Genomic DNA, 25159 nt, shown 5'->3' with positions numbered 1-25159 from the left:
TGGATTTCTGAGGGAACAAATGCTGGGAGTGGCAAAATCACGCCCACTCCTAAACGAGCATCCTTGCCCGCGTGGGTTCGAATCCCATTCTTCGCGCCGAGGTAGTGACACCGCGTGCCGCCGATGAATGAATGACTATATAACTTGAGTACACATTGGAACAAAAGACCCTTTATTCAAACTTGCGCATTCTTATATACCTAAACAACACTGGCGCCACGAGGGGCTGTGATCTCGGAACCGAAACCAAATATACAAATATAGAACACTATCCTGGTACGAGTGGTAGAGGCGTCCACATCCAGACGCCCTAGTGGGCAGTGGCCAGGCCCCAAGGGTCCTGCCCGCACGCATCAGCAGAGACGCCCAGTCGCTCCTGCTTCGCCTGCGGCTCAATGGCTGCAACGTGGGAACCCGCCTGCACCACCAGGGCCACCGGGTGTCCCCCACCTGCGCCGACTGTCAGAGCCCAAGACGCTCGAGCACTTACTGTGCTCTTGGGGCCAGCACGACACCGCGAGGGAGAAACTCCGGGCAGCACTCCAGCGACTTGGTGCACAAAGCGATAAGCTGAAAGGCTTCCTGTTCCCCACGGGATCGGATGCCATCCGACGAGAGGTCTTCCAGCACCTATTCAACTCCCTGGTCGTGACATGACTAGTGCATCATTTCTAGCCGTCGATCCATTGACGAGACGAACGCGACATAGACAGTTCCGATCTCTACTCATCCTTCCCATTTTCTTCCCTCTCTCTCTCTCTTGCTATTTTTTGGAGCCCCCATTTCCCTTCCCTGGACCGGGTTTTGCTACGGAGAATCCACCGTTGAGTCCAATAATATCCCCAGTTCTTTTCTCTTCCCTCCTTTTTTAAATAAATTACCACCACCACCACGGCCGCTTGCCGAGTCCGCGTGAGACGCTGCTCCGAAAGTGTAATGGGATGAGCAGATGCCGAGCCCGCACCGGACACGTATGTGAAAACAGCCCTCGGCGTCTAGTGGCGCCCGATAAAAGAAACGCAAAACCAAGCATCCATGAAAGCAAGTGTCTTGTTCTTTCAAGTTCTGCGTGCTTCATGTTCATCGGTCCTTCGGGTCCTTCGTCGTCGTCCTCTTTGCGTAGTCATCTTAACCACGTAAAATTTGCGCGGGAAGTTCAAAGACGATTTACAAAAGATGGGTCGCGGCGATGCGCTGAGTGATAACGGCAGAGCAGCGCGCGCCGCCGTGCGTTCGCTGATCACGCGGTCACTTCCTGAGACACAGAAGTTTTGCACCTTACCCGCCGCGGTGGCTCAGTGGCTAAGGCGTTGTGCTGCTGAGCAAGAGGTTGCGGGTTCGATTCCCGGCCGCGGCGGCCGCTTTCCTGATGGAGGCGAAAAGCAAAACGCCCGTGTGTACCAGATTTCGGCGTACGTGAAAGATACCCAGGTGCTTCACTACGGCGCGCATCCTTCGGCGCGTTAAACCGTACAATCAATCAATCAACCAATCAGTTTTGCGCCTTGACTGAGAAGACTGCAGTTAGTGCTGCGCACAAAATTCGCATTAGGGAGTATCGTAATGGTCAGGTATTTTTGAATGGTATTTTCGTGGGATTTTGATGCATTCCTTTATGTCTTCCACCTATTTCCCTCATTGTGCAACGTGTATTATGAATAGAAAATTGACTGTGATGCCCCTGCTGCTTGGGCCCTTCAATAAACTTGCAGTCTGTTAAAAATAAATAATAAAAATATTAATGATATTGTTTGTAGATGCAGCGGTACCTCATGCAGGAAAACAGCATGAAAGGAAAGGTAAGAACAGCGATTGCTATAATAAGACTTTATTTTTCAGGGTATGTAAGTCTCTGTAACTGTACAGTGGACCTGTGACGCGTGATAGTTTTGTAACGACTTCACCTTCATGCAAGTTACAGACCATATTTCAGGAAAGGTTACTCCGAACGACTTAAAACTGTTTACTGTTTAGGTGGAACAGCCGTTTAAAAAAGTGTTTCAGTTGGGGGCAGCTGTTTAACTTTTTCTCGGAATAGAACGCCCTTTGTCTTGCCAGTGTTTATTGCTAGTCTCTTACTTACTGCCCATTCACGAAGATGCAGCCACATACCATTTCGCCGCTTAACCAAAACTTCCGAAATAGTTCCCGAAATAAATAGGCTGGTATCGTATACACCAAATACAAACATAACTGAGGAAGAATCGATTTGAACAGTAAGCTTTACTCTGATTTGAAATATAAGGTCAAAATATGACATTAAATACCGCCCTTGGAGGATGGTAAACAAGATCTCTTTTTAAGTAATTATGATTATTTAATCAATCGTGTAGAGCACGATTATTGAAATAAGATTGGATAGTATTGTGCGAACTGCAACGTGTACCATAATGATTGAATTTCTACAACAATACTTGTCTGTTAAGAGAATCGAAGGCATTGGAGATATCTACAATAATTCCATTGTCTATTTTCTTGCATCAAGTATTTAATGTTTTTGCAAGGCAGCGCAATTTTGGTAGAACACTTACGTCGAACTCCGTAGTGGTGCTTGTTAATGAATGCTGTTCATCTGTAAAAGATGCAAACCTAGAATGCATAAGCTTCTGAGACATCAAGAAGAGAGGTTAAAGTAGAAATAGGCCTGTATTTGTCAAGATTAATTTTGTCATTTATTTTATATATAACGCCAATTTGCGCTATCTCAAGCGATGAGGGGAAACTTTTGTTTGCCGTGAAGCTACAAATTTTGAACACTGCACGCAGCCGACAGAACTCAGCTTCTTTGCAGAGAATGAATTCTGCTTTTGGTTTCATACTATAGGTTTTCCTAAGGCTTCGGGTGAAAATAATCGGCGAAACCAAGTTCGCTGGGAATGCCACGTACTGGTTTTCTGAAGAAGATGCCCAGCGCTAGGAACACGTCGTGAGGAAAAGCTGCAAAAATGGTGAGGATACAGAGATTAGGTCACCGGGTGGCGCTCGCATTTATGAGTATGTACAAATGCGTGTGCAAATGCCTGTGTACTCCCCACGCATATGCACATGAACGGAAGCGCACGCGCAGAACACTTGTAGACACAGTTTACGTAAATTGGGATGATTTCACAAAACATCCATGAACAATAAGAATGAAACTGTGCACTCCTTCACCCCAAGATATCTAGTGAAATATTCTTTATGACTAGCACTATATCCCCCATTTTATTTAGTTCACATCTGGAGAATGTAAAATTAAAAAAAAATTACATAGTAAATGCAGCAGAAATATATCAAGGTAAGATATAAAAAGTACGTAGTTGATCATCCAGTTTTATGGCGGTATTATAGGTACTTTCAATACTACTGCCCAAAGCACTCTGTGTGTGGTGGAATGTAGCGTTCCTAGTAATTGTAAAACAGAAGCTGACTGTGCCCCTTCAATTAAAGACATCAACTCACTACCCTGTATGAAGCAGCAATTTTAAATTTCATTTGGTGCTTTTCGATAAGCGAGAACTGAGCCGTCCCTATAAATCATTTCAGTCTCAGTGCCAGTGGGCGGCGTCTGCGTGTAGCTGTTTACCCCGGCGACGATAAAGTGCCTCCGGAACTGCTTCATACCGCAGCGCACGAAAGGGAAAAATACGCTTATCTCGCCGGCTGTAAATGCTTTCTGGGCACGAATTGTAACTACAGGTGTAAGGAAAACGCAATCACACGGGTAAGCTGTGTTAAGTGCTTCCTTGCTTTTTTCCCGATATCAACCGCATCCAGGGGTGGTGACTGCCGCGTCGCGCAAACAGAAGAAAATACGTTTGTCTTGGCGGCTGTCAGTTTGTGGAGGAGAAGGCACGGCAGTGCTCAGGGCAGAGACACACAAGTGTTGTGCCTCAGCTGTTTTGCATACGCGAGAGAAAAGGTACGCGCGCACTCAAGGAGGACGCGGATCATCCAAAACCCACTTATCTTTCCGCTTGCGACGGGTCTCGGAGAGCACGTTATCATGAATTGTGCCAGCACAACGGGGTTCCCAGTATCGGGGCAAGATGCTTTATAAAGACGCCAGCGTTCCAAAGTACGGCACAGCTACATTCTCACCTTCCACCGTCCGCACCGCACCATCACCGCCAACCATGAAGGCTGCCTTCGCCCTCGCCTTCTTCGCCGTCATCGGCCTTGCCTACGCCCAGGACGGCGTCTGCAGTGAGTGCCGCACGCCATTACATTGCCCGTGCATTGGGACGACTTGTTACGTATGGGCTCCTCGTTAAAGATCCCGAGGTGGTCAAAATTAATCCGGAGCCTTCCAATACGGCGCCCCTCATCTCCTGCATTGCGTCGGCGCGTTAAACCGCACAATCAATCAATAAACCAATCAAAGAATGGGCTCCGTGAACAGCTCTACTAATACATACGCGTGCCCTACGTTGACGTAGCTGCAATTCGGATGATCCCGTACGTGAATGTCGGCCGCGAAAATCCCTAGGCCGCGACTTTCAAATATCGCTTACCCAAATGCACAATCAAGGCCAGCACGATTGGTTGTCTGCTGTTGTATGGTTGTATGCTGTTACCGGGTGTCAATTAGGGTTATGTATTGCCTTCGTGCAGAGTCTGGCAGCGCGAATGTCCTTCCAATGTCTGTCGTGACGTCGCTAGCTAAAACAAGTGGTTGTAAATGATTGAAAAAGAAAGCTGCAGTTTACTCAACCTAAAAGAGCCATGAAGACAAAATACCAGTTGGGTTTATTAGAAAGACTGCTTAGTCCCGATAACAACGATACCAATATCATCGAAATCTTCGAACAAATAACAGAGATATTAAAGAAAACGTGTGAAGCAGTCGCGACCCCCTAGCCAATATCCCGCAACTTTTCTATGACGTCACGGAACCTTGTTTGTGCGATGGGCGGCCGCCTCACTGACCTGTCACGACGACATATGACTGGACGTCTGTAATGGGGCTTCTAGTTCCATTTGACCGTATCACTTGAATGCTAACCTGCAGTTAACAGACTGAAAATTAAGTTTTATTGTTGGCCCGTATGACGTCACTCTTGCTCATAACACGTAACTGTGGCGCAAAATTTGAAAGTTTTAAATACTTCTTGCTTTTTTTGGTTAAAAAAACACCTTTTGTGGCTGTAATGGAGCTGAGTGAGATACTGAATGCTAGTTCTTTGAAATTAAACAAAGTTGTATTTTGTCTTCGTGCATGGAAGGATAGGTCAACGAGTAGTAAACAAGTCTCGGATAGAAAATAACGATAAAAGGCTTCAAATATTTTTTTATTGATTAGTTAAATGCTAATGGCCCATTTCTTTAATCAGATGTATGCCACTGAAACTACTGAAGCAAAAACATTCAATGTGATAGTGGAAGGCTTTCTCCTTATATCAGTAAACTCACCTCATCCGCATATATATATATATATATATATATATATATATATATATATATATATATATATATATATATATATATATATATATATATAGAGCACGAGGTCGCGGGTTCGATTCGCGGCCGCGGCGGCCGCTTTTCTGATGGAGGCGAAAAGCAAAAACGCCCGTGTGTACGAGATTTTGGCGCACGATAAAGATCCCCAGGTGGTCAAAATTAATCCGGAGCCCGCCTCATCGCCTGCGTTGCGTTGGCGCGTTAAACCCCACAATCAATCAATCAATATATATATATATATATATATATATATATATATATATATATATATATATATATATATATATATATATATATATATATATGTATGTATGTATACATATATGTATTTTTTTCTCTCCTTTCTTCCTTTCCAAATTGTTTATCTGTTTCAATGACCTACCGCATCTTCCGCTTTCCTTTCCGAGGTTTTCCACGAGCCCCTAATTTCCTATTCTGATTCGCTACGTGCATAGCTAGGGCCTCGGTTCTGGCAGTCGTGGTGCCATAGGGAACTTAAGAGGGTTCAACGCTGGTCGACCACTCTCGACATATCGTAGACACTCGAGTCACGGCCCGGGGGTTAAAAAGAAGGTCCCCTTCACCCCGAGTAGTCCGAGTGGCGCTGGCTACCACGCCCAAGCGCAGGAAACAAAAATACCTTAATATAAATACCCCAGAAAGTGGAGGGAAAAATAGCCCCGTCAGTAGCGTAGTGGTCATCGCACCAGACCGGTATTCTGGAGGTCGTGGGTTCGGATCCCACTTGGCGGGCATTTTTTCGCCACTTTCTTTTTTTCTAAATTCTTTAACTGTTTGAATGACCTACCTCCACGAGCCCCTCATTTCCTATTCGGATTCGCGATATAAATAAATAGTATATTAATATATATATATATATATATATATATATATATATATATATATATATACCGAAACAATCAATGCATAGTAGGTTTACCTCTGGTAGTGCACTAAAAAGCCCCGGGTGGGTTTGTTTGTCTAAATGGTTATTTTCCGAAATGAGTATTTTCAATGCAAATATGGTCACATGAGCCTTTCTCGTAATTCGATTACAACACATAGTAATCTTCAAATTCGCGAGAAGCTATTCTGATGTTCTGGTGGCAATTAACAACATGTAAAATTATTGCGATATAGTAACCCTGAAGCTGTTTAGCAAATTGTAATTTTTCTTGTATGCAGTTAAAAATACCAAGAAATTGCCGACCGCGCGCACGTGAGCGCGGACCCCCCGGCGACCGCCCGGCAGTCAACAAAACCAAGACCAGAGTCCTTCAAAGCATTGAAGGACTCTGCCAAGACAGTGCCTAGCGCTCGCCAGTGCGCGCCTCGCAACGATCGCCCACCGCCACCTGCGCACGTTCGTCAAGCAAGCATATTAACTTATGGAGATTGGCCAAGATCGCTGCGATGGCCCGGCAGTTAAGAAAACAAGAAAATGCCGTAATACGTGTTGCTGGGCGAGTTGGTTAATTTTACAGAAAAAAAGATTTATCGCCGCGAAAGACACAGCCAATGAAAAGGACGGCACGGGCACTGGCGCCCGTTTGTCGTTTTTATTGTCCGTGTCTTCCGCCTCGCTAAATCGTTTTTCTGTAACAGGAAAATGCCGAGCGTTCGTTCGTGCTTGCCTCGCGGCGACCGTCCAGAGTTCCCGGCGCACGTTTTTAAAGCCGAGATTAGCCAAGATATTCGCCAAGATTGGCCAGAAAAACTCCAACCATTGGCCATAATAGTGGTAAGACTTACTCGGAACCAGAAAAACACAGCATAGCGTACGCCTCTACAAGGTGATGTCCAATGATTATCACTTCAACAAAAAAAAATGGTAACTCAGACTTATGCCAACAATGATGGAGCAAATGTCTTTTTGGCATCGAAGGAGAAGCAAATTGGCTGCAATCCTGACTTAAACGTTCGTGATGGTCGTGAAGAGTGCGTACAGCTTCGCTACCTTCTGGTGTTACGTGATATCGTGAGCTTCCTTCATATTTTGCTACTTACACAGTCATGCCACTATTCGATACAGTGTTAATCATCATAAAATGTTTGCTGAAAGCGATACTTCAGTTCGACCGTACACTATTTAAGGCACATAAATTTTAAGCAATTACTTAAGGCACTTCGAGCATAGCGTTTAGTTGATGCTCACGACCTCAGTCTTTTGTAAAGCATTCCAATAGCAAATTGGAAAAACACTTTTTTCCAGCAGTGGTTTTGGTTTGACAATGAGTTTTTGTAGTAGCCAAAACTTGCACTTGGTAGCATCGCAGCAAGGAAGAATTCAAATTTCGAAGATAGGCTCATTTGGATAGTACGAATATCGGGGGCCGGTTGAGTGACACATTTAATGATGTGGCTCTACATTTCATAAATAGAACATATCTTAGCAGCGTTGGATTAAACCATGCTCCTTCCAATTTCAGGCCTTCCAGCCGAATCGAGGGAAGAGCTTGTGGAATGCCTGAGGGCTCGCGTGGGCGAACCGGTGAGTCCGTAGCGGTATCTGGAACTTAATTGCACCTGATGAAACATGGCCACTTAAAGTTGCTGTTTTTTCTAAATGTTCTCCTGTGAGGTCAAAGCCAAACTCCACCTACTATGTATTTCTACATATAGGCAAGCGTCACGCTCAGGAAAAAACGTCAGGCGCACTCGACAAAGAGAAATGTCTGTATTGCATGAAAAGTGCTCGTTTTCGGGGGGACATTCGACTATTCTCCCCAATGATCAATCTCAGCATTTAAGGTTTAAATTTTGGCAAATAGCAAGGCAAAGACGACTTAAATCTTGGAGCCTGGAATAAGAAATGGCTGGCTTGTTTGGAAGTTCACTTACGACCGCATTTCCGCCACAGTTATGTGTGAATGTACACAAGGAAGAAATGATTCGCGAAAGCACTTATCACGCCATTTTAACCTGTTTTTTTGTCCAAATCGGAGTCTGCATTGAACAGGCAGTGTCGTGCGGCCGTAAAGCGGGCTGCGTTTTAGTCAATGCGTCCGGGTGAGCATAGAAAGCACTGCTCCACGTGGCAAGGACCACCGACAACATCCCGTCGGTGCGTTTCTGTAGCGTTAAACGGCGCATGCGCGCGCCAGCCCCTACCCCGCTACTCAACTCCGTTTGGCGGGGAATTTTTATTCTGAATGATACAGAAAACGCGCGAAATATGAAAAATACCACGTGACGGCGCTTCCGCGCGCGTGAGCGCGCATCGTAAAGCAATTCCCTCAAACAGGCTGAGTCTGAGTTAGCCAGAACGAAATAAACAAAAGAAAGAAGAAATCGCGACCGCGTTTGTGCCTTATCTGCGCACGCGCACCGCGAATCTTGCTGTTGCTGCTCCTTCCATGCATGCCATTATCAAGGTGATACGCTGTCTCTTCGGGCGGGTGACAGGCGAAGTAGTTGTTTTCAATCAACTTATTTGGGGGCGCTGCTTTACGATACGCGCAGGAGCGTGGTCACGTGGTATTTTTCATATTTCGCGGGTTTTCTTTATCAGCCAGAATAAATGAGTGCGCAAATAGTTCTTCGCTGAAAATACCGCAGTTAGATGCCCCTCGCGGGTACCTACAAGTGCTTCATTGACACTTTGGGGATCAGGACAGTAATTACCGAGTGAGATAATTAATTACAAATATATAATTAACTATAATTAACGAAAAAAATGCTGTCCACTTCTCCACAGTACCGCAAACATTATGCACTAGGTTTTCTTCGAGTAACTCTATCGCTCTTTTTTTAAGTCTTGGTACATGATAGCTGGGACACCCTGTATATATATATATATATATTTATATATATATATATATATATATATATATATATATATATATATATATATATATATATATATATTTATATATATATTTATATATATATATATATATATATATATATATATATATATATATATATTTGTTATGAAACAATAATTCAGCGATTAGGAACGCATAAATTTCTTCGTTAAACAGACAAACTCGCTGTAGTTGTTTCCGCTGTAGGGGCCTACTAGCCAGGCCGTATAGAATCCGTGTTTCATATAGGATGCTTGGTTGTACAGGCGGTTTCGTAGTAGGAGCGTTGGTTTGTATACCGAAGTTTGACTGTATTCGGTTCTGGGTGAGCTAGTCTAATAATCTAGAGCAACTTGTATGTTGTATTTATTCACGATCGCAGACTCTCGCAAAGTTCCGTCAAATCAAGTCGGAGGTCGTGTGTGCAGACATCGAGTGCGTTTTTCTCAAGATCTGCGGGCTGAGCAGCGACACCCACGTGAGTGTGGTACCTGGTGTGCCGAGCACGCCATCCCGCATTGTCATCTTGCTTGTGGCGTGTCCCCCTGGAAGCACGCGTTTCTCATTTCGGAAGAGCGTCGCTTGGTTGTGCGCTTTCTCAAGGAGCCAAGACGATTCTTCCTGGCGTTGTTTAACACTGGAGCGGTTCTAAGTCTGGGTTTGGCGATAGCGTCTACTGGTATCGTGATTCATGCAACGCTCTCTGACGGGCGGAAAGCAGCTGCCGTATAGAAAAACTTCATACAAAAAAAGGTCCTATGACCTTCGTAATTCGGCGGAAGACGGCTTATGTTGCACCTGGAACACTGTCTTCATAGAAAGGCGCTTCCTTTAACAGGCGAAGCTGTCGTTAAGGGGATCCCTGTTAGCTTGGTCTTTGTAACCTGGCTTTTTTAAATAGGGTTTGCATAGTATCGGCGGAGAGAGCATGATTCCAGAAAATGGCTCAACTCTTGTGGCATTTAACGTAGCCCTAAACACATTTAAGGACAATTAGCCGCTCAGGTACACCAGCGTTACGTCGAGTTTCGTTTACGTGACGTATTTAGTTCACAGTGAAGATGTAAAGTTGCACAATTATTATCCGCGGCCAATACATGCAGGGTTACCTACGGAGGGAGTCTGGATACAGAACACGGCTGTAACTGTTGTTTTACCGGAACTACGCGGAAACAAATTATATTTAAATTAGTTGATTGGACAACCATAAAATTACGCACAAGAAAGAAGTAAAAGATGAGCGGACTCTTTCTAAAGATAACCCACAGCTTCGCTGTTTTCGAAGATTTCACAATGGCTTGAAGCTTGTTTAAATTTTTTTGTCGTTGTTCTTGCCCTCATACTGCCATACAAGTATCACTACCACAGGGAACAAGAAGAACTGTCAGAACATTTTTAAGTTGTTCCCTTGGGGTGTGTTTCGCACCGTTTTATTTGGCTTACAAGGCATCATGGAAGGGAACTCAACTGCGTTAATCAAGACTCCGACAATGAATCTGCCCATTAAACGAGCGCGAAAATGAGCGGTAACTGTTTTCCCCGGGACAATATCTCTTGAGAGTGCGGAAAACAACGAGAAAGAAACATTCGGCATTTCCTTAAGAGCTTGCTAAAATAACCGACTTGTCTTGCCACAATGCCGTCATCAGTAACTACGCAGAGCTGCTGAGCCCTGCCAGACATGTAAACACTTTGCGCGACCAACAGTGTTATGTTTGTCTGTTCCATTTAGTGTCACCTAGATTCTTTTTCTCTCCAATGCTGCATTTTTTTATTTATATAACGTTACTTTCGTTGATGTGCTTTCCCTACGTATGTACACTCGCTGAGAATACTTCGTACCACTTTTTCAGTGTGTTACAGTATGGTTCATACTTTTGTTTTGGTTTTTAAGTTGCCCCCCCCCCCCTTCCGCTTTTGTAATACCCCTTTCCGGGGCCTTCAAGGGTACTTTCAAGAAAAGAAATCACGCAAACGCCATTGTTCTTCGCGTTCCTATTCCTTGAATCTCGCTAAGTATGGTGCCGGCTAATCGCTTTTTTTCGGTTTCTGTTCGCAGGCGCAGCACGCTGACTTTTTCTCGGTAAGTTCGTCCTGCGAAGTTCTTGCATGCTCAGTCAATGTGAGCTGAACACGCAGTGTACATTTTCTCCCTCACCAGCTGTGCGCACGTGAAAATCACTTATAGCGATTTGAGGTCATATATGGCTACGCATGCGTAAAATACGAACAACCGGAATGCGGATTAGATGATGACGCGTCGAAGCAGTGCAATTCATCCCGCAATGTGTACGATAGACGACTGTGAGTAAATTCACACTTTGGTGGTGACGTACAATATGCTGTAAACTTTGCAAAAAGAGCTTACGTCATCTGAACCATATATCCTTGATATTGTGCTCAGAGTACATTCGGTGGCTGTCGTCTCACAACCGACCTCCGTCAATACCATGGTAGCCTCGTGGGCGAGTTTGCAGCGGAGCTGCCTCCATTTCGAACACTCTCGTGACCGCGCCTAATCCCATCGATAGTATGCTATCGATGAATACAAGTTTAAATTTTGGCGCTCTCCGACTAACTGCTGTCACACGAGCCGAAGGGCGAGAATTTATAACCACAAGTCCCAACGGTTCACAGCCTTGCAGCGTGGTGCGAACGCCACCGAAAAACACAAACACACAAAAAACTTTGTAAGTCAGGTGATGCGTTTGCAGAAGCCAGTGCATGCTATGCCGAGGAGAGATGACGAGAAGGGGAGGGTCCAACGCACGGCGGGCCTGTTGGAACACGATTTGCTATAACTATATTTCGAACGGTTCCCGCATCTGCCGCGCTGTTGTCCGTGAAACAACGGCTCGAGGGCGTGGCCAGCCTGTCCCCGGCTTGTCGAAACTTCGATGCGCTGGCGAAACATCACACACGAAACTTCACCGCAGTGCACCAAACTTGTATCACGCGCGCACAGGCTAACGGTGAAGCACTTCGCGCTGAAAAGTAGCACTGCTAAACGCTCGCCTTGGCCAAGTTCAATATCATAATATTTATACAGCCCACGCGGAAGTTACTGAACAAACATTTCTCCGAGGGTGCGGCCAAGTCAGAAAATAGTAGTGCGGCAGAAGAAAGAGGCTAATCACGTGAGTAATCGCGGAGGATTCACAATCGCCGAGGATTCACAAACTACAACGTGGTCTTTTTTGTTCTTGCTTCGGTATGGGCCCTGTTCGACCTCCTTTCCGTCGCAATCAACCACGACGTCCAGAACAGCTGCGCTCGAGAGTAATGTTATAAAGCCTAGAACGTATTCGTTTCATTTGCAAAAGAAAGAGAGTTTCCTGTCTAGTAAAATTGTGCAAGTGTAATTTGGTGAAAAGCGCTGCACTACACTCATTAGCAAACCACTAAAAATTCCTGGTCACTTTGCTCTTGACGTTTCTAGCCTTTGTTTGGCTAAGGGCCAGGGAGCATTTTAGCACGAGCGATGTATCTGCAAAGACTCACTTCACCCTGTTCTGCTAGTGCTCATAAATAGCTTGCTCGTGCGATAAACTACTAAATCTCACGGCGTTTAGGCAAAAGGCATCACAATGGCTCAAAATTGCATATAAGGAACATGTGTATACGCGTGTCAAGAAATTGGAGAGTTGGCCTAGTTTGTTGATTCAAGTAATAAACGCTCAAACAACACAAGCTCGAGGGACGGGAAATTACAGGGCCTCATCCTACCTACCGGTGCCGGAGAAAAAGAGCCGTGGTGCGGGCATCCTTGTGTACCTTTCGCACAGTGAGCAATGCAGATTTAAGAGCTGTGCCCGCTGTGCGCCGACCCAACGGTATGACGTTAGGCCAGAGTGTTTTTTTTTGCTTTGGTGGCAGCCAAGTTAGGAGAAAATTAAATTATATACGTTTTTGTTTTTTCAAGAATCCTCCAAATTGAAATTGCATTTTCAGAGCCGACATTACACCCTAGCTATTCCATACGTCCCGTCAACAATAGCTACGATGTTCTTTAGTCCTGCTTGAATCTTTGAACGCGCAGCGAAAGGTCGTTCATGTAAGTTTTCTTCTGCTTCATTCATAAACGAGAGCTTAAGTCAGCAAACCCGCAACGGTATTAGCCACCGAGATACCATGCCGGAAGACGTTCCAGAACAGCAGGGCTAGTAAGAAGAAATGGCTGGGACTTAGCTCAACTAACCTTGGGCAAACCAGAAGCTTGGCTTAGTCTTGAGGAGTCTGGATTTCGCTTTGTTCACCTTTGATGTAGCTGTATTGCCAAACACGGCTCAACGCGGTTTTGTCCCGAACAACGCTCTCTGAAGGAGGCCGAGATTGCATTCATTTTGGGCGAACGTGGCGTTTCTCTTCGCCGGGCGCAAAGCGAGTCACGTAGCCCGAGACGACGCCGCGGCGCACGCGTGGGAGGCGGCGAGGTTGGTCGGCTGTCGATCAGCCGCTCACCACCCACAACCGCGGCGGCCGCGCCGCTAGATGACTAAAACGACTGAAAACGGGGCCTTGTGCGCAGCGCCGAAAGCGGGCCCGGCGAATCACGCGACGCGCTTCAAAGGGTGCGGCGCAGGGGGTGCGTCTACGGCCAAAAGGGGAACTTCCGCATCCGCGGCGAGACCAAGCGATGAAAATACTAAAGCTTTGCTTTAAAAACTGTGCAAAAATTAAAAGAACAAGAGAGCCTCCTTTTTAACTAAAATGGTGCCTCCTTGTGTTTCCAGGCGCAAGAGAAGACCAGACTTCGTGCTCACTTTGCCGCCTGCAGGGCGACCCTCTAGTTCACCAACGGAAGGATTTGTACACCGTGTTAGGTCAATAAAATATGGTCGTGGTACCACTGCTTCCCTTCAATGCTTGGTATTTTGAATTCCCACTGCGTGTCCTTTATAATGATCTCAAGCTTCGGAAGGTGCAGATGCCTCAACGGAATTTTGTCGCTGCAATAAACTAGCAGCACAGCAAACTATCGCGTTTCACCTTTACACGAACACCCAGTAAAACTGAGACACAAAAGGCGAGATACGGAATGGCGAAGTACACAAATAAAGCACCAATGGCATATGAGACTCTCGGAGTAATTATGACAATGTCCTAATGTAGCCTAGTCTGAGATTTCGGCGCGCGTTTAATATCGCCATGTGGTCAAAATTAATCCGGATCGCTTTACTACGGCGCGCCTAATTGCCTGCGTCGCGTCGGCGCTTTAAAGCTCATTATGAATCACTGCAATGCATTTAAGTAGTTCCTCGCTTCAGCTGCACAGCGATATATTCGGGAATCGGTGCTGCGAAGTCCGTCTCTCCTGCTTTGTTTGAACAAGTACGGTAGTGCACTGAGCAAGCAAGCAATCTCGTTGTGCTCGTTCGTAGATTAGGAACGTAATCCTTGTTGTCGTCGTTATCCCCTTTATCGACACAGGTGTTTGACTTAACAATAGGGTATATGAAAACGTCGTTTTCGAAGCTCCTAAAAAACGGTGAAGTTCCTTTTTCTCGGGCCCTGTCCCGTCCCTCGTTGCTGCTGTATACGGCACGGCACATTAATGATGATTGTGGCACGATCCCCCTAGAGATTGGCCAACCAAAGATTGGCCGAAGAGGTCAAAACGTTCAACGCGTTCGTTGCTACCCAACAAGGAGAAGATGAAGAACAGGTCGTTCGTCACCTGCGAGCTCAGGACACGTACCGGGGGTACGCGACACAAGACGCTCTGCAGAAGGCGATGGCCAAGGTGACTAAAATGTCACACACCGAATTCGCCAACTTTCCCATGGAGATTCCAATCGTGGAAAACAACCCCTACATAACCACCACAGACATTCGACGTCATCGACTGGCTTGTCAACGGAGCGGTGGAGAGCCTTGACGTGTCGAGTCTTCATATAATGTGTGGGCGAATGTTTCACGGTTTTACCGCCGTGATCTAGACGTCGCTGAAGATTTCTGCGCCAAGGTCACAGCCTTCTCGGCTCCAGTCTTACCTGCCAGATTGACCGATGTCTCTCCGCCCTCTGCAAGTGTAACCGTCATGGACAAGCCATTTACAATGGCAGAACTATTTGCTGCCTTGTCTTCCGTAAACAAGGCTTCTGCACCTGGCCCAGATGGCATAAGCTATGCAGCTTTGTCATACCTTGGAGACAAAGCTAAGCGCTTCCTTCTCGGCACATACAACCACAGCTGGGAAACGGGCCGCCTCGAACCGGGCTGGAAGCGCGGTCGCCTTCTTCCCGTGCTCAAACCCGGCAAAATCCCTACGGAAATTAATTCTTACCGCCCCATTGCACTCCTGAGCTGCGTGGGGAAGCTGATGGAGAAGATGGTCCTTGCTCGCCTAGACTGGGACTTGACAGAGCGGAACGTGTATGCCCCACAGATGACTGGATTCAGACAGTCCCGCAGCAGCATCGACAACGTGCTTGCCCTTGTCAATGACGTTAAGAGTGCGAAAGCCCAGCGTCGCATCACTCTAGCAGTGTTCATTGACATTAAAGCAGCCTTTGACTGTGCGGCACATGAGGCAATAAGATCTGCATTGGAGTCGGTAGGCATCGGAGGTCGCATATATGCGTGGATATCCGATTATCTGTCTGACAGATCCGTCTTTATGTCCACGAAAGACGGCGAAACAGCCCCTCACAATGTCACGCGAGGTGTGCCACAGGGCGGCATTTTAAGCCCAACCCTCTTTAATATCAGCCTCATTGGAATGGAGAAGTGCGTGCCACACACTGTCGTAATATCGCTCTATGCTGACGATATCTGCATCTGGAGCTCTGGCCGCAACAGGCGAGTTTTAGAAGCTCGCCTTCAAAAAGCCATCAATTCTATAGCGGACTTTTTGACGAGACGTGGCCTCGAAATCTCGGCTAGGAAATGTGCGGCAATAGCCTTCACCAGGCGTGATGTCTCCCGCTATCATCTTTCAGCGGCAGGGGTCCCCATACCCTTTGTGGACTCACACCGATTCCTGGGCGTAACACTTGACAGGTCGATGACGTCGTCCCCCCACGTTCGTCTCCTGAAGGAGAAACTGGGCTCCTTTGCTCAGGTGCTACGCATGCTGACCAGCGCCTCAGGAGGTTGTTCTGCTGGGCCCCTCCTACGTCTCTACACGGCACTCTGTGAAGGACTGCTCCGATACAGCCTCCCAGTACTCGGCCCTCTTTCCAAGACCAACACAAGGCTGTTAGAAAGTATGCAGGCCCGAGCTCTGCGGTTTTGTCTGGGTCTTCCGAAGACAACTTCTACGCTGGGGACCATACGAGAGTCTAGGCGCTTCTTACCCACTGTACTGGTGAAAGAGGAGCAGCTTCGCCTACATCTGCGGCTGGCGACTAGGGCCCATGGACATCCGCTGAGTTCTAGCTCTGCTTTAGAGGTACAAGACACTCTACCACCCTTGTGTCAGAAGTGCCCTGCGCCGCTTCATCTCCCGCCCTGGTTGTACTCCCCCTGGCGAATCGTCACCACAATACCGGGCATCAGCAGTAAATCAAGGTTGCCAATTCCGGCCCTAAAGTACTTCACTCTAGAGCACATGTGGAATTGCTACCCTAACCACAAGCATATCTACACTGATGGATCGGTGACGGCCACATCATCTGCTGTCGGAATCTGGGTTCCATCAACGCGCACCGCAATTGCGGCCAGGTTAAGCCACAAAACAACGTCAACGACCTCAGAACTTGCTGCCTTGCGCTCCGCTCTGCAGTACATTCTTGGGCAAGAAGCTTCTGTGTGGGTGATTTTCACAGATTCACGGGCGGCGCTACAGCAACTAGCATCATTCCCGCGCGAGCAACTGCAGCCCACGAAATACACACCCTGCATACACAAGCTGCCAGAATGCTTCACGAGGTAGTGTTACAGTGGCTACCTGGACATTGTGGGGTGAATGGGAATGTGGTGGCCGACGAAACAGCTTGCGCGGCCCACACCCAATCTAGTGTCATCATCCCGATTCCTTTCTCTAGACGTGACGCCGCGACACTTGCGTACTCCGTGTCGCATGGACGGACGGACAAAACTCTCCACATGGACCGACGGGACAAAAAATTATCAGCCACTGTACAGAATCGATCCCGCCTGCACTTTTTGAATGCCGTGTGGCCTGGGAAAGCGCGACGAAGCAGTCGTTCACCGCATTCGCCTCAACGTCGCTTTTACCAGCCACTACCTGCACAAGACGCGCCGGGTTGCCTCCCCTCACTGTCAAGTATGCAGTGTCCGTGAGGACATAGAACATGTTCTGTGTGTGTGTCCCCGTTATGACACCCCGTGGCTAACCTGGAAGACAACTTTGGGACTGCGTGCTGATGCACCATTGAAGCTTTCTGACGCCATTGGTCCTTGGCACTCAACTGCCGCGGTAACACGGAGAACACGGGCTTTGGTGTCATTTCTCCGTGACTCCGGCCTGAACGAAACTCTGTGAATGTGTGCCTCAACTTCACTTCTGTTTGTGCGCCGTGTGCATGATCCTGCATTTGTCAGTTTGTGTGCTTATTTGCTTTTGTAGTGTCTGCGTGAGTTTTTGTGTTTTCGTTTCCCTTCACTTTCGCACATCTCATGTTCATGTGGAGTAGCAAGCCAAGCTCGCTGCCAGGCTGACTTCTCTTCATTCATTAAAGGCATTCCTCCTCCTCCTAAAAACATCATACAACGCACTACAAGCTGGACTAACGACGAGTGCTTTCATAGCATTCTCTCAAATAGTCCAAAGAGGCTTCGACAACTTTCAAAGCAGAGCGAAATGCACACAAGCAAAAACACTCTTACGGAGTCGGACAGGCGATGAGGCAACCGCAGCCAACATCGGCGTGGAGCCCGCGCATGCGCAGGAGGGTCCTTGGGATGTGCAGCAAATTACAGGTCCAAGCGTGTCGAGGTCGCTGGCGAGATTCCAAGCCCTACTTAAGTAGGCAGGTGGGTCGATAGTGAGCGGTGGTGCTAGACGCAGACATTTATTGCCAGATTTACGCACAGGAGGTTATGCATGGGCTGCCCTACTAGGGGCTAGCCACTACAAGTATTAGGGCTTCCATCCCACCCGCCCTCCACAGGCCTGCAGCGAGGCGGACAGCAAGAGCGTTTTAGTTCGCCTCTTTAATAAATCACGTTATTTCTCTCTTTTTTTAGAATTACTAGTACCAATAGTTTACGAACACTACAAAAAACCCATACAAAGGGACACAGAGCAACTATATATTGAGAAAGGCCGGTATGTTCAATCTTATATATGTAGTAACGGCGTACGACAGTTTTATATCAATTATTCATTTACGAGCACTCGCAATCTCGTAACATAATTTCACCCCTTTGGGCAGCTTTTGCGATTTACCCAGTCCTCCTAACAAAAACAGCGTTAGCAGTTAAAACTGCTTCGCAAATGACGGTGGTCGATCGATGAGAATAACGATGAGGTGGAAAGGGGAAATATTTTGGAACCCGTGTTTTCTTTCAGCTGTTGCGACTCCTTAACTTGCGCGCCCCATCGCTTTGCAATGTCACAACAATCGTCCCCATAATTGTTTTAAGGCAGAAGTTTGAGGTACCGATTCTTCGAAGAGCGGTCCTTGTTTAGTCTGGGCACGAAATTAGACGCTGCTGCGAGAGGTAAACGAACCGAAAAACACGTCCGATCTGATTTAATTTGTACTCTAGTCTGCACGATAGCTGTACAGTGCTTTACCAGCTGTGCTACTCTCGCACTTTTTTATTACTTGGGAGCAAATGTCACAAGAACAATCCCAGAAAAAGGGAGTCGGAATACCGCTGCATATCAAACGGAACACGAAACAGAGCAGTCGTATTGCAAGAGAACCCTAGCCAAAACGAAAGTCACAACATCATAATAACGCAAATTAAAAATACGTCATTGACAGGCAGCGATCGAAACAATAAAACCAGTCAAGATAAAAGAAATCAAATCAGCAGTTGTCCTTCACCCTTATTATTCATTCACGCATGGAAACCATTCCGTGTTCTTTAACTGCAAGGACTGGCGCTATTGACAGTTCAGGCACAAATCCCTTATGTAGCCTTGTTTCGTTACACCGGTGCGGTACATTCTACTTCGTGGTATGTCATAATCTGCTAGTTTAATTTAGAAGGAAGTGCCGGGTAGCACCTTATTTTACTAGTTTATGTCTAACAATATGCATTGTTGTGTCACAATTGCCAGGGTTACCCGCAGCTTGAAGCAAGAGCAAAACGAGTATTTGTCTAATACACGCCGACTTACAACATTATATGTCACAATGTTAAGCTAGGCTTAACACCTCATGTTTAGCATTGCCATTAGGTAACCCCAGCCTTAAGCATAAAGATCTACCAAGCGACGTCATACCCGAGCTACACCACACTGTGGGTATCCGCTGACGACATTAGACCTCAAAGTGCGACGTTAGGCCTAACGTTGAGACGTCTCCATCAGGCGTTGCCCTCTTCTTTTGCTGCGGATAAAATTACGTTCCTATTAAAGCAAAGCTCCCATGTTTAGACTTGCCAGTAGGTAACACAAACTTTAAGAGTAAACACCTTTCAAGCGACGTCATACCTCAGGTACACCACACAGCGGTCATCCGCTGACGACTTTGGATCTCAAAGTGCGACGTTAGGCCTAACGTTGAGACGTCTCCATCAGGCGTTGCCCTCTTCTTTTGCTGCGGATAAAATACGTTCCTATTAAAGCAAAGCTCCCATGTTTAGACTTGCCAGTAGGTAACACAAACTTTAAGAGTAAACACCTGTCAAGCGACGTCATACCTCAGGTACACCACACAGCGGTCATCCGCTGACGACTTTGGATCTCAAATTGCGACGTTAGGCCTAACGTCGGGACGTGTCCATCACGCGTTACCCTCTCCTGCTGTGCATAAAATTGCGTTTCTGATAAAGCAAGGCTGCCATGTTTAGCCTTGCCAGTAGGTAACACCAACCTTCAGTGTAAGTACCTGTCAAGCGACGTCATACCTCGGGTACAACACACAATGGTCATCCGCTGACGACGTTAGACCTCAAAGTGCTACGTTAGGCCTAAAGTCGGGACGCGTCCATCACGCGTTGCCCTCGGCTTCTTCTGCGCATCAAATTGCGTTCATATTATTTCAAAGCCTCGTGTTTACCCTTTCCAGTAGGTAACACAAACATTAAGTGTAAGTACCTGTCAACCGACGCCATACCTTAGGTACACCACACAGTGGTCATCCGCTGACGACGTTGGACCTCAAAGTGCCACGTTAGACCTTAAGTCGGGACGTGCCCATCACGCGTTGCCCTCTTCTTCTTCTGCACATCAAATTGCGTTCCTATTAATTCAAACCTCCCAGTTTAGCCTTGCCAGTAGGTAACAGCCTAAGTGTAAGTACCTATCAAGTGACGTCATACCACAGGTACACCACACAACGGTCATCCGCTGACAACGTTAGCCCTCAAAGTGCCACGTTAGGCCTAAAGTCGGGACGGGTCCATCACGCGTTGCCCTCTTCTTCTGCGCATCAAATTGCGTTCCTATTAATTCAAAGCTCCTATCTTTATACAATAAAGTTCATTGTCTGTCTGTCTGTCCTATGTTTATCCTTGCCAGTAGGTAACACCAACCTTAAGTGTAAGTACTTGTCAAGTGACGTCATACCTCAGGTACACCACACAGTGGTCATCCGCTGCAGACGTTAGAGCTCAAAGTGCGACGTCAGTCCTAACGTCAGGACGTGTCCATCAGGCGTTGCCCTCTCCTTCTGCTGCGCATCAAATTGCGTTCCTATTAAAGCAAAGCTTTCTGTGCCTCCCTGGTACCGTCCACGGTTACGCTTACACAACGCACTGCAGGGAAGCGACTCTTGTACAATGAACCCCCCAATAAAAAGAAATGCCTGTTGTGGTTAGAATGGAACCCGGGTGTCTCGCGTTACGAAACCGACGTCTATGGGGTGGCACCATTCCGGCCCGACGAAAAAATTCGGATTTTGGACTTTGACTGAGGTTGCATGGTAGGAAGCGTCGCATTTTAACCATCTTTGTTTTAAACAAGGAATTTTGAATTTTCTTATTAGCTATGAAGGGAGCGAATTGGAATTTAGAAGCTGTATTTCGGCGAACCAATGAAAATTATTCCGCACCATACCTGGCTTAGTTGCATTTGCGCTCACTTAGGCACTTAAAGGATTGTCATTAAAATCAAATGCCACATAACAGACATAAATACGGTGCGCGCAACGCAATACGAGAATCCAATTCTGGAGGTTCTTAAAAAATGAAAGTAATTTAATGCTGATTCCCAGCCCTACATTCTTCCGGCTTTGTTTATTATAATAGGTGCAGGGTAAATAGGCGTGATAATATTTTCCCGTGGCTCTGAAATCACAGCGGCATTAAGGGGAATAAATTATGCCCTTAAAAGTACCACATTATCCTGCATTGCAGTATCACGCCCTCAAGCCACAAGTTTACTGATCTCCGTTGCCCGAGAGGCCCCACTCGCTATGCGGAATAGATGGTATTCACATAAAATTTTAGCGGCCACTTTATTCTGTTGGCAACACTGAAAACCACCATGATACTGCGAGCCGTCTCTGTGCATGCATTCGAATTTCGCAGAAAAAAGGCCCCGCGTTCGTCGTCTGCGCCATCACCACCCGATTCTCGGCCATGGCATCAAAATATATGAATAATGGCAGTGAAATTTTGTGCTGATACTTTATTTTCCGGTTGGAACTCTACAACAGCAACGGGAATGGAGCCCCGTCGCGAACGAAAGCTGCACGACGCAGGAAATGCCTACGCTGCAGCGCAGTTGCCGGCGGACGCGCATATGGACACAGGTGTGCCGGCCCCTTGCCCACAGCAGAGTCGTGCAGCACAAAGGCAAAATAATGCTTCCAAAGACAGTGTAAGGCTCACGCGCACACCGAGTAAGCTACGACTGTAGTGTAGTAGTGCGTCCATTGTTAGCTTGCAGACTAGCGACACCTATCCACAAGTGGCTGAGCGGCCAAAAGAGAAGGCTCTCCCCGAGAGCAGAGCAATCTGTGGCCGATACCAAAATACGGCAGCTGGCGGTCGGCTGATATGTGCCGACGACTTCCCTCATGTCTTGTGACAGGTAGGCTGTGGGAAGCTGCACGATGCGGTCGAAATAATTCTTTTGAGCTCGGCCGCTAGGGCACAGTGTTGCTGCTGCTGTTCCTTGCATAACCGCTGCCGCACAGCAGCCCTTGCACCGAGCTCGCTTCGCAGCCTTTGAGCCAAGACCATCTCGTATTCTCTCGTAATGACTTACGGGTTGAAACGTGGCTCAAAGTTATCGCACCATTGGACGGAAGAGCGACTCTCTTCGAGCAACCGACATTAACGCGGCACACCGAACGGTTACGGAATAACCCCAACACGGCTCATACAAGAAAATCACAAACTGCGTCTTGGGAAGCCCGGTAGACGTGTAGTAGTCGTGGCCGCCTCAGCTGTGCACGGGTAGTGCATACGACGTAGCCTTAGCAACAAGGACGCGCAGGTTATGGCATGGCGCCCCCCCCCCTCGACACACACACACATGGTTGCCCGCATGCGCGCCCCTCCAGTGAATATAACCTATGCACCGGAGTTCTTGAGCTCTCATTTTTACTGACTCAAACCATATGTCAACTGGAACTAAGACTTCAGTTCCAAGTTTGAGTGACTTTATCCGACCCTAAGGCCCCTAAAATAACTATATAAGGTAGCGCCAACTGCTCCCTCCTTTTCCGCCGCTCTCCTCATTTTTACTTTCTCCTCACCCACGGTGCCACGCCCTTCAACACCCCGGTGGCGCCGCCATAATTGTTGACCCCATCAGAGCTGACGCCCTCGCAACGCTAAGGGGCTGGTCGCTGCAGACAATTTGCTTTAAGTTTGGTCTTGTTTTTGCACGCAATTTTAGTTTGGTTGCATTCATAGGATTTCGAGAGCCCCATTTTACCAACACACACCAATTGAGTCCGTTTTGTTTTACATTGTTTTGTCTACAAGGGTATATTAAATGTGCGGGGTGGATGCCGCTCACGCATACGCATAGCGCGGTGTTTGTTTACGTGTGCGGCATGAAGCGGCTTGCTACAACATCTCAAGAGTGTTCGTAAACGCGAAAGAATCGAACGTGAGCATGGAAACTTACTCAGTTACAGTAATTCGATTCTTGCAATCGCGTGATTGAGTTGTGGTCGTGCAGTCACTGCAGGCTTACGCCTGATTCGCGGTATACAGAACGTGTCATTCGCAAATGTGCTATTTCGAGCGCTGGGCTGGCTTGCTAGCGTTCGCGTTTGTTGTGAATCATTACGCGGCGCTGTCTGCGCGAGCATTTACTGCGGACTTGTATCCTACCTCAATTTCGTGCAGTTTAGAGTGCTTTGAAGTTTTTGTTGAACATATTTTTTTCACCTTCATGTCGTTATAGGTTGTTGTACAGATAATAAAAAAAATACACACACCACTGTTGCGCGCATGTGCACGTATAGCGACGTTAAAAATCCATGCAACCCCGAATTCGCAGCCGCTTACATTAAGCTGCACGTGCGCCCGTACGTTCATGTGCCAACCGAGGGAAAAACGTAGGCTTGTAATTTTGGGAATAGGCACCAGAGAAGGCTGCGATAAATCGATCGGGTAAACTAATAAATTACAGATTTGTGGCCTCTTATTTCCCACACGAACGTGAAATCGAGTTTCTCCAGGGACGATATATATGCAAATTGCTCTTGCAACTAATTACGTGTTATTTGCCCAGGCTACACCTTTTTTAGGGGACGTTACCGCATACAGGCGTTATTAATAGAGGCAGGAAAGCACAATTGTTTTGTACTGGGATATATTCTGGCATATTTTTACATTTAAATAATAGAGGAATACATCCTAAACAAACCCAAAAGAGAAATCATATCACAATGATTACCAGGAACAATAAAGTGTATCACAAAAATGAACTGGTTCACCAAATGCATGTTTTAATGGAACAAACGTCCGTAATGATGTCGTGCAGGCGACTTGTGCCGCTGAGGTGGATTTCTGTGGGAACAAATGCTGGGAGTGGCAAATTGACGCTTCCCTCCTAAACGAGCATCCTCGCCCGGGTGGGTTCGAATCCCATTATCGTCGCCAATGTAGTGGCGCCGCGTGCCACCGATGAAGGAATGACTAGACAACTTGAGTACACATCGGAACAAAAGCACCTTTATTCAAAGTTGCCCATTCTTATATACCTAAACAACACTGGCGCCACGAGCGGCTGTGATCACGGAACCGAAACCAAACATACAAATATAGAACACTATCCTGGTCCGAGTGGTGGAGGCGTCCACATCCCGACGCCCGAGTGGGCAGTGGTCAGGCCCCACGGGTCCTGCCTGCACGCAGCAGCAGAGACGCCCAGTAGCTCCTGCTTCGCCTGCGGCTCAATGGCTGCAACGTGGGAACCCACCTGCACCACCAGGGCCACCGGGTGTCTCCCACCTGCGCCGACTGCCCAGAGTCCAAGACGCTCGAGCACTTCTTGTGCTCTTGCGGCCAGCATGACACCGCGAGGGAGGAGCTCCGGACAGCACTCCAGCGGCTGGGTGCGCAGAGCGATAAGCTGAAAGACTTCCTGTTCCCCACGAGATCGGACGCCATCCGACGAGAGGTCTTCCAGCACTTTTCAACTCTCTAGTCGTGACATGACTAGTGCATCGTTTCTAGCCGTCGAGCCATTGACGAGACGAACGCGACATAGAGAGTTCCGATCTCTACTCATCCTTCCCATTTTCTTCCCTCTCTCTCTCTCTTGCTATTTTTTGGAGCCCCCATTTCCCTTCCCTGGACCGGGTTTTGCTACGGAGAATCCACCGTTGAGTCCAATAATATCCCCAGTTCTTTTCTCTTCCCTC

The 25159-nt window shown here is 47.2% G+C and overlaps 1 protein-coding gene across 1 annotated transcript in view; it reads left to right on the top strand.

Moving 5' to 3' along the window:
* The first annotated feature begins 4027 nt into the window (after positions 1 to 4027).
* Positions 4028 to 25159, top strand: part of LOC144147073 (uncharacterized) — a 45951-nt gene continuing 24819 nt past the window's right edge. The window contains exon 1 of the mRNA XM_077679112.1: positions 4028 to 4185. Within this exon, the coding sequence (XP_077535238.1) occupies positions 4029 to 4185 (157 nt within the window). The 5' untranslated portion in view covers position 4028. The remainder of the gene's footprint in view (positions 4186 to 25159) is intronic.

This window comes from Haemaphysalis longicornis, unplaced genomic scaffold (assembly GCF_048455015.1).
Source record: "Haemaphysalis longicornis isolate Haplotype H1 unplaced genomic scaffold, Haemaphysalis longicornis Haplotype H1 scaffold_7, whole genome shotgun sequence".
Lineage (NCBI taxonomy): Eukaryota > Metazoa > Arthropoda > Arachnida > Ixodida > Ixodidae > Haemaphysalis > Haemaphysalis longicornis.
Note: the sequence above shows the minus strand (reverse complement) of the source record. Positions and strands in the feature narration are given on the sequence as shown.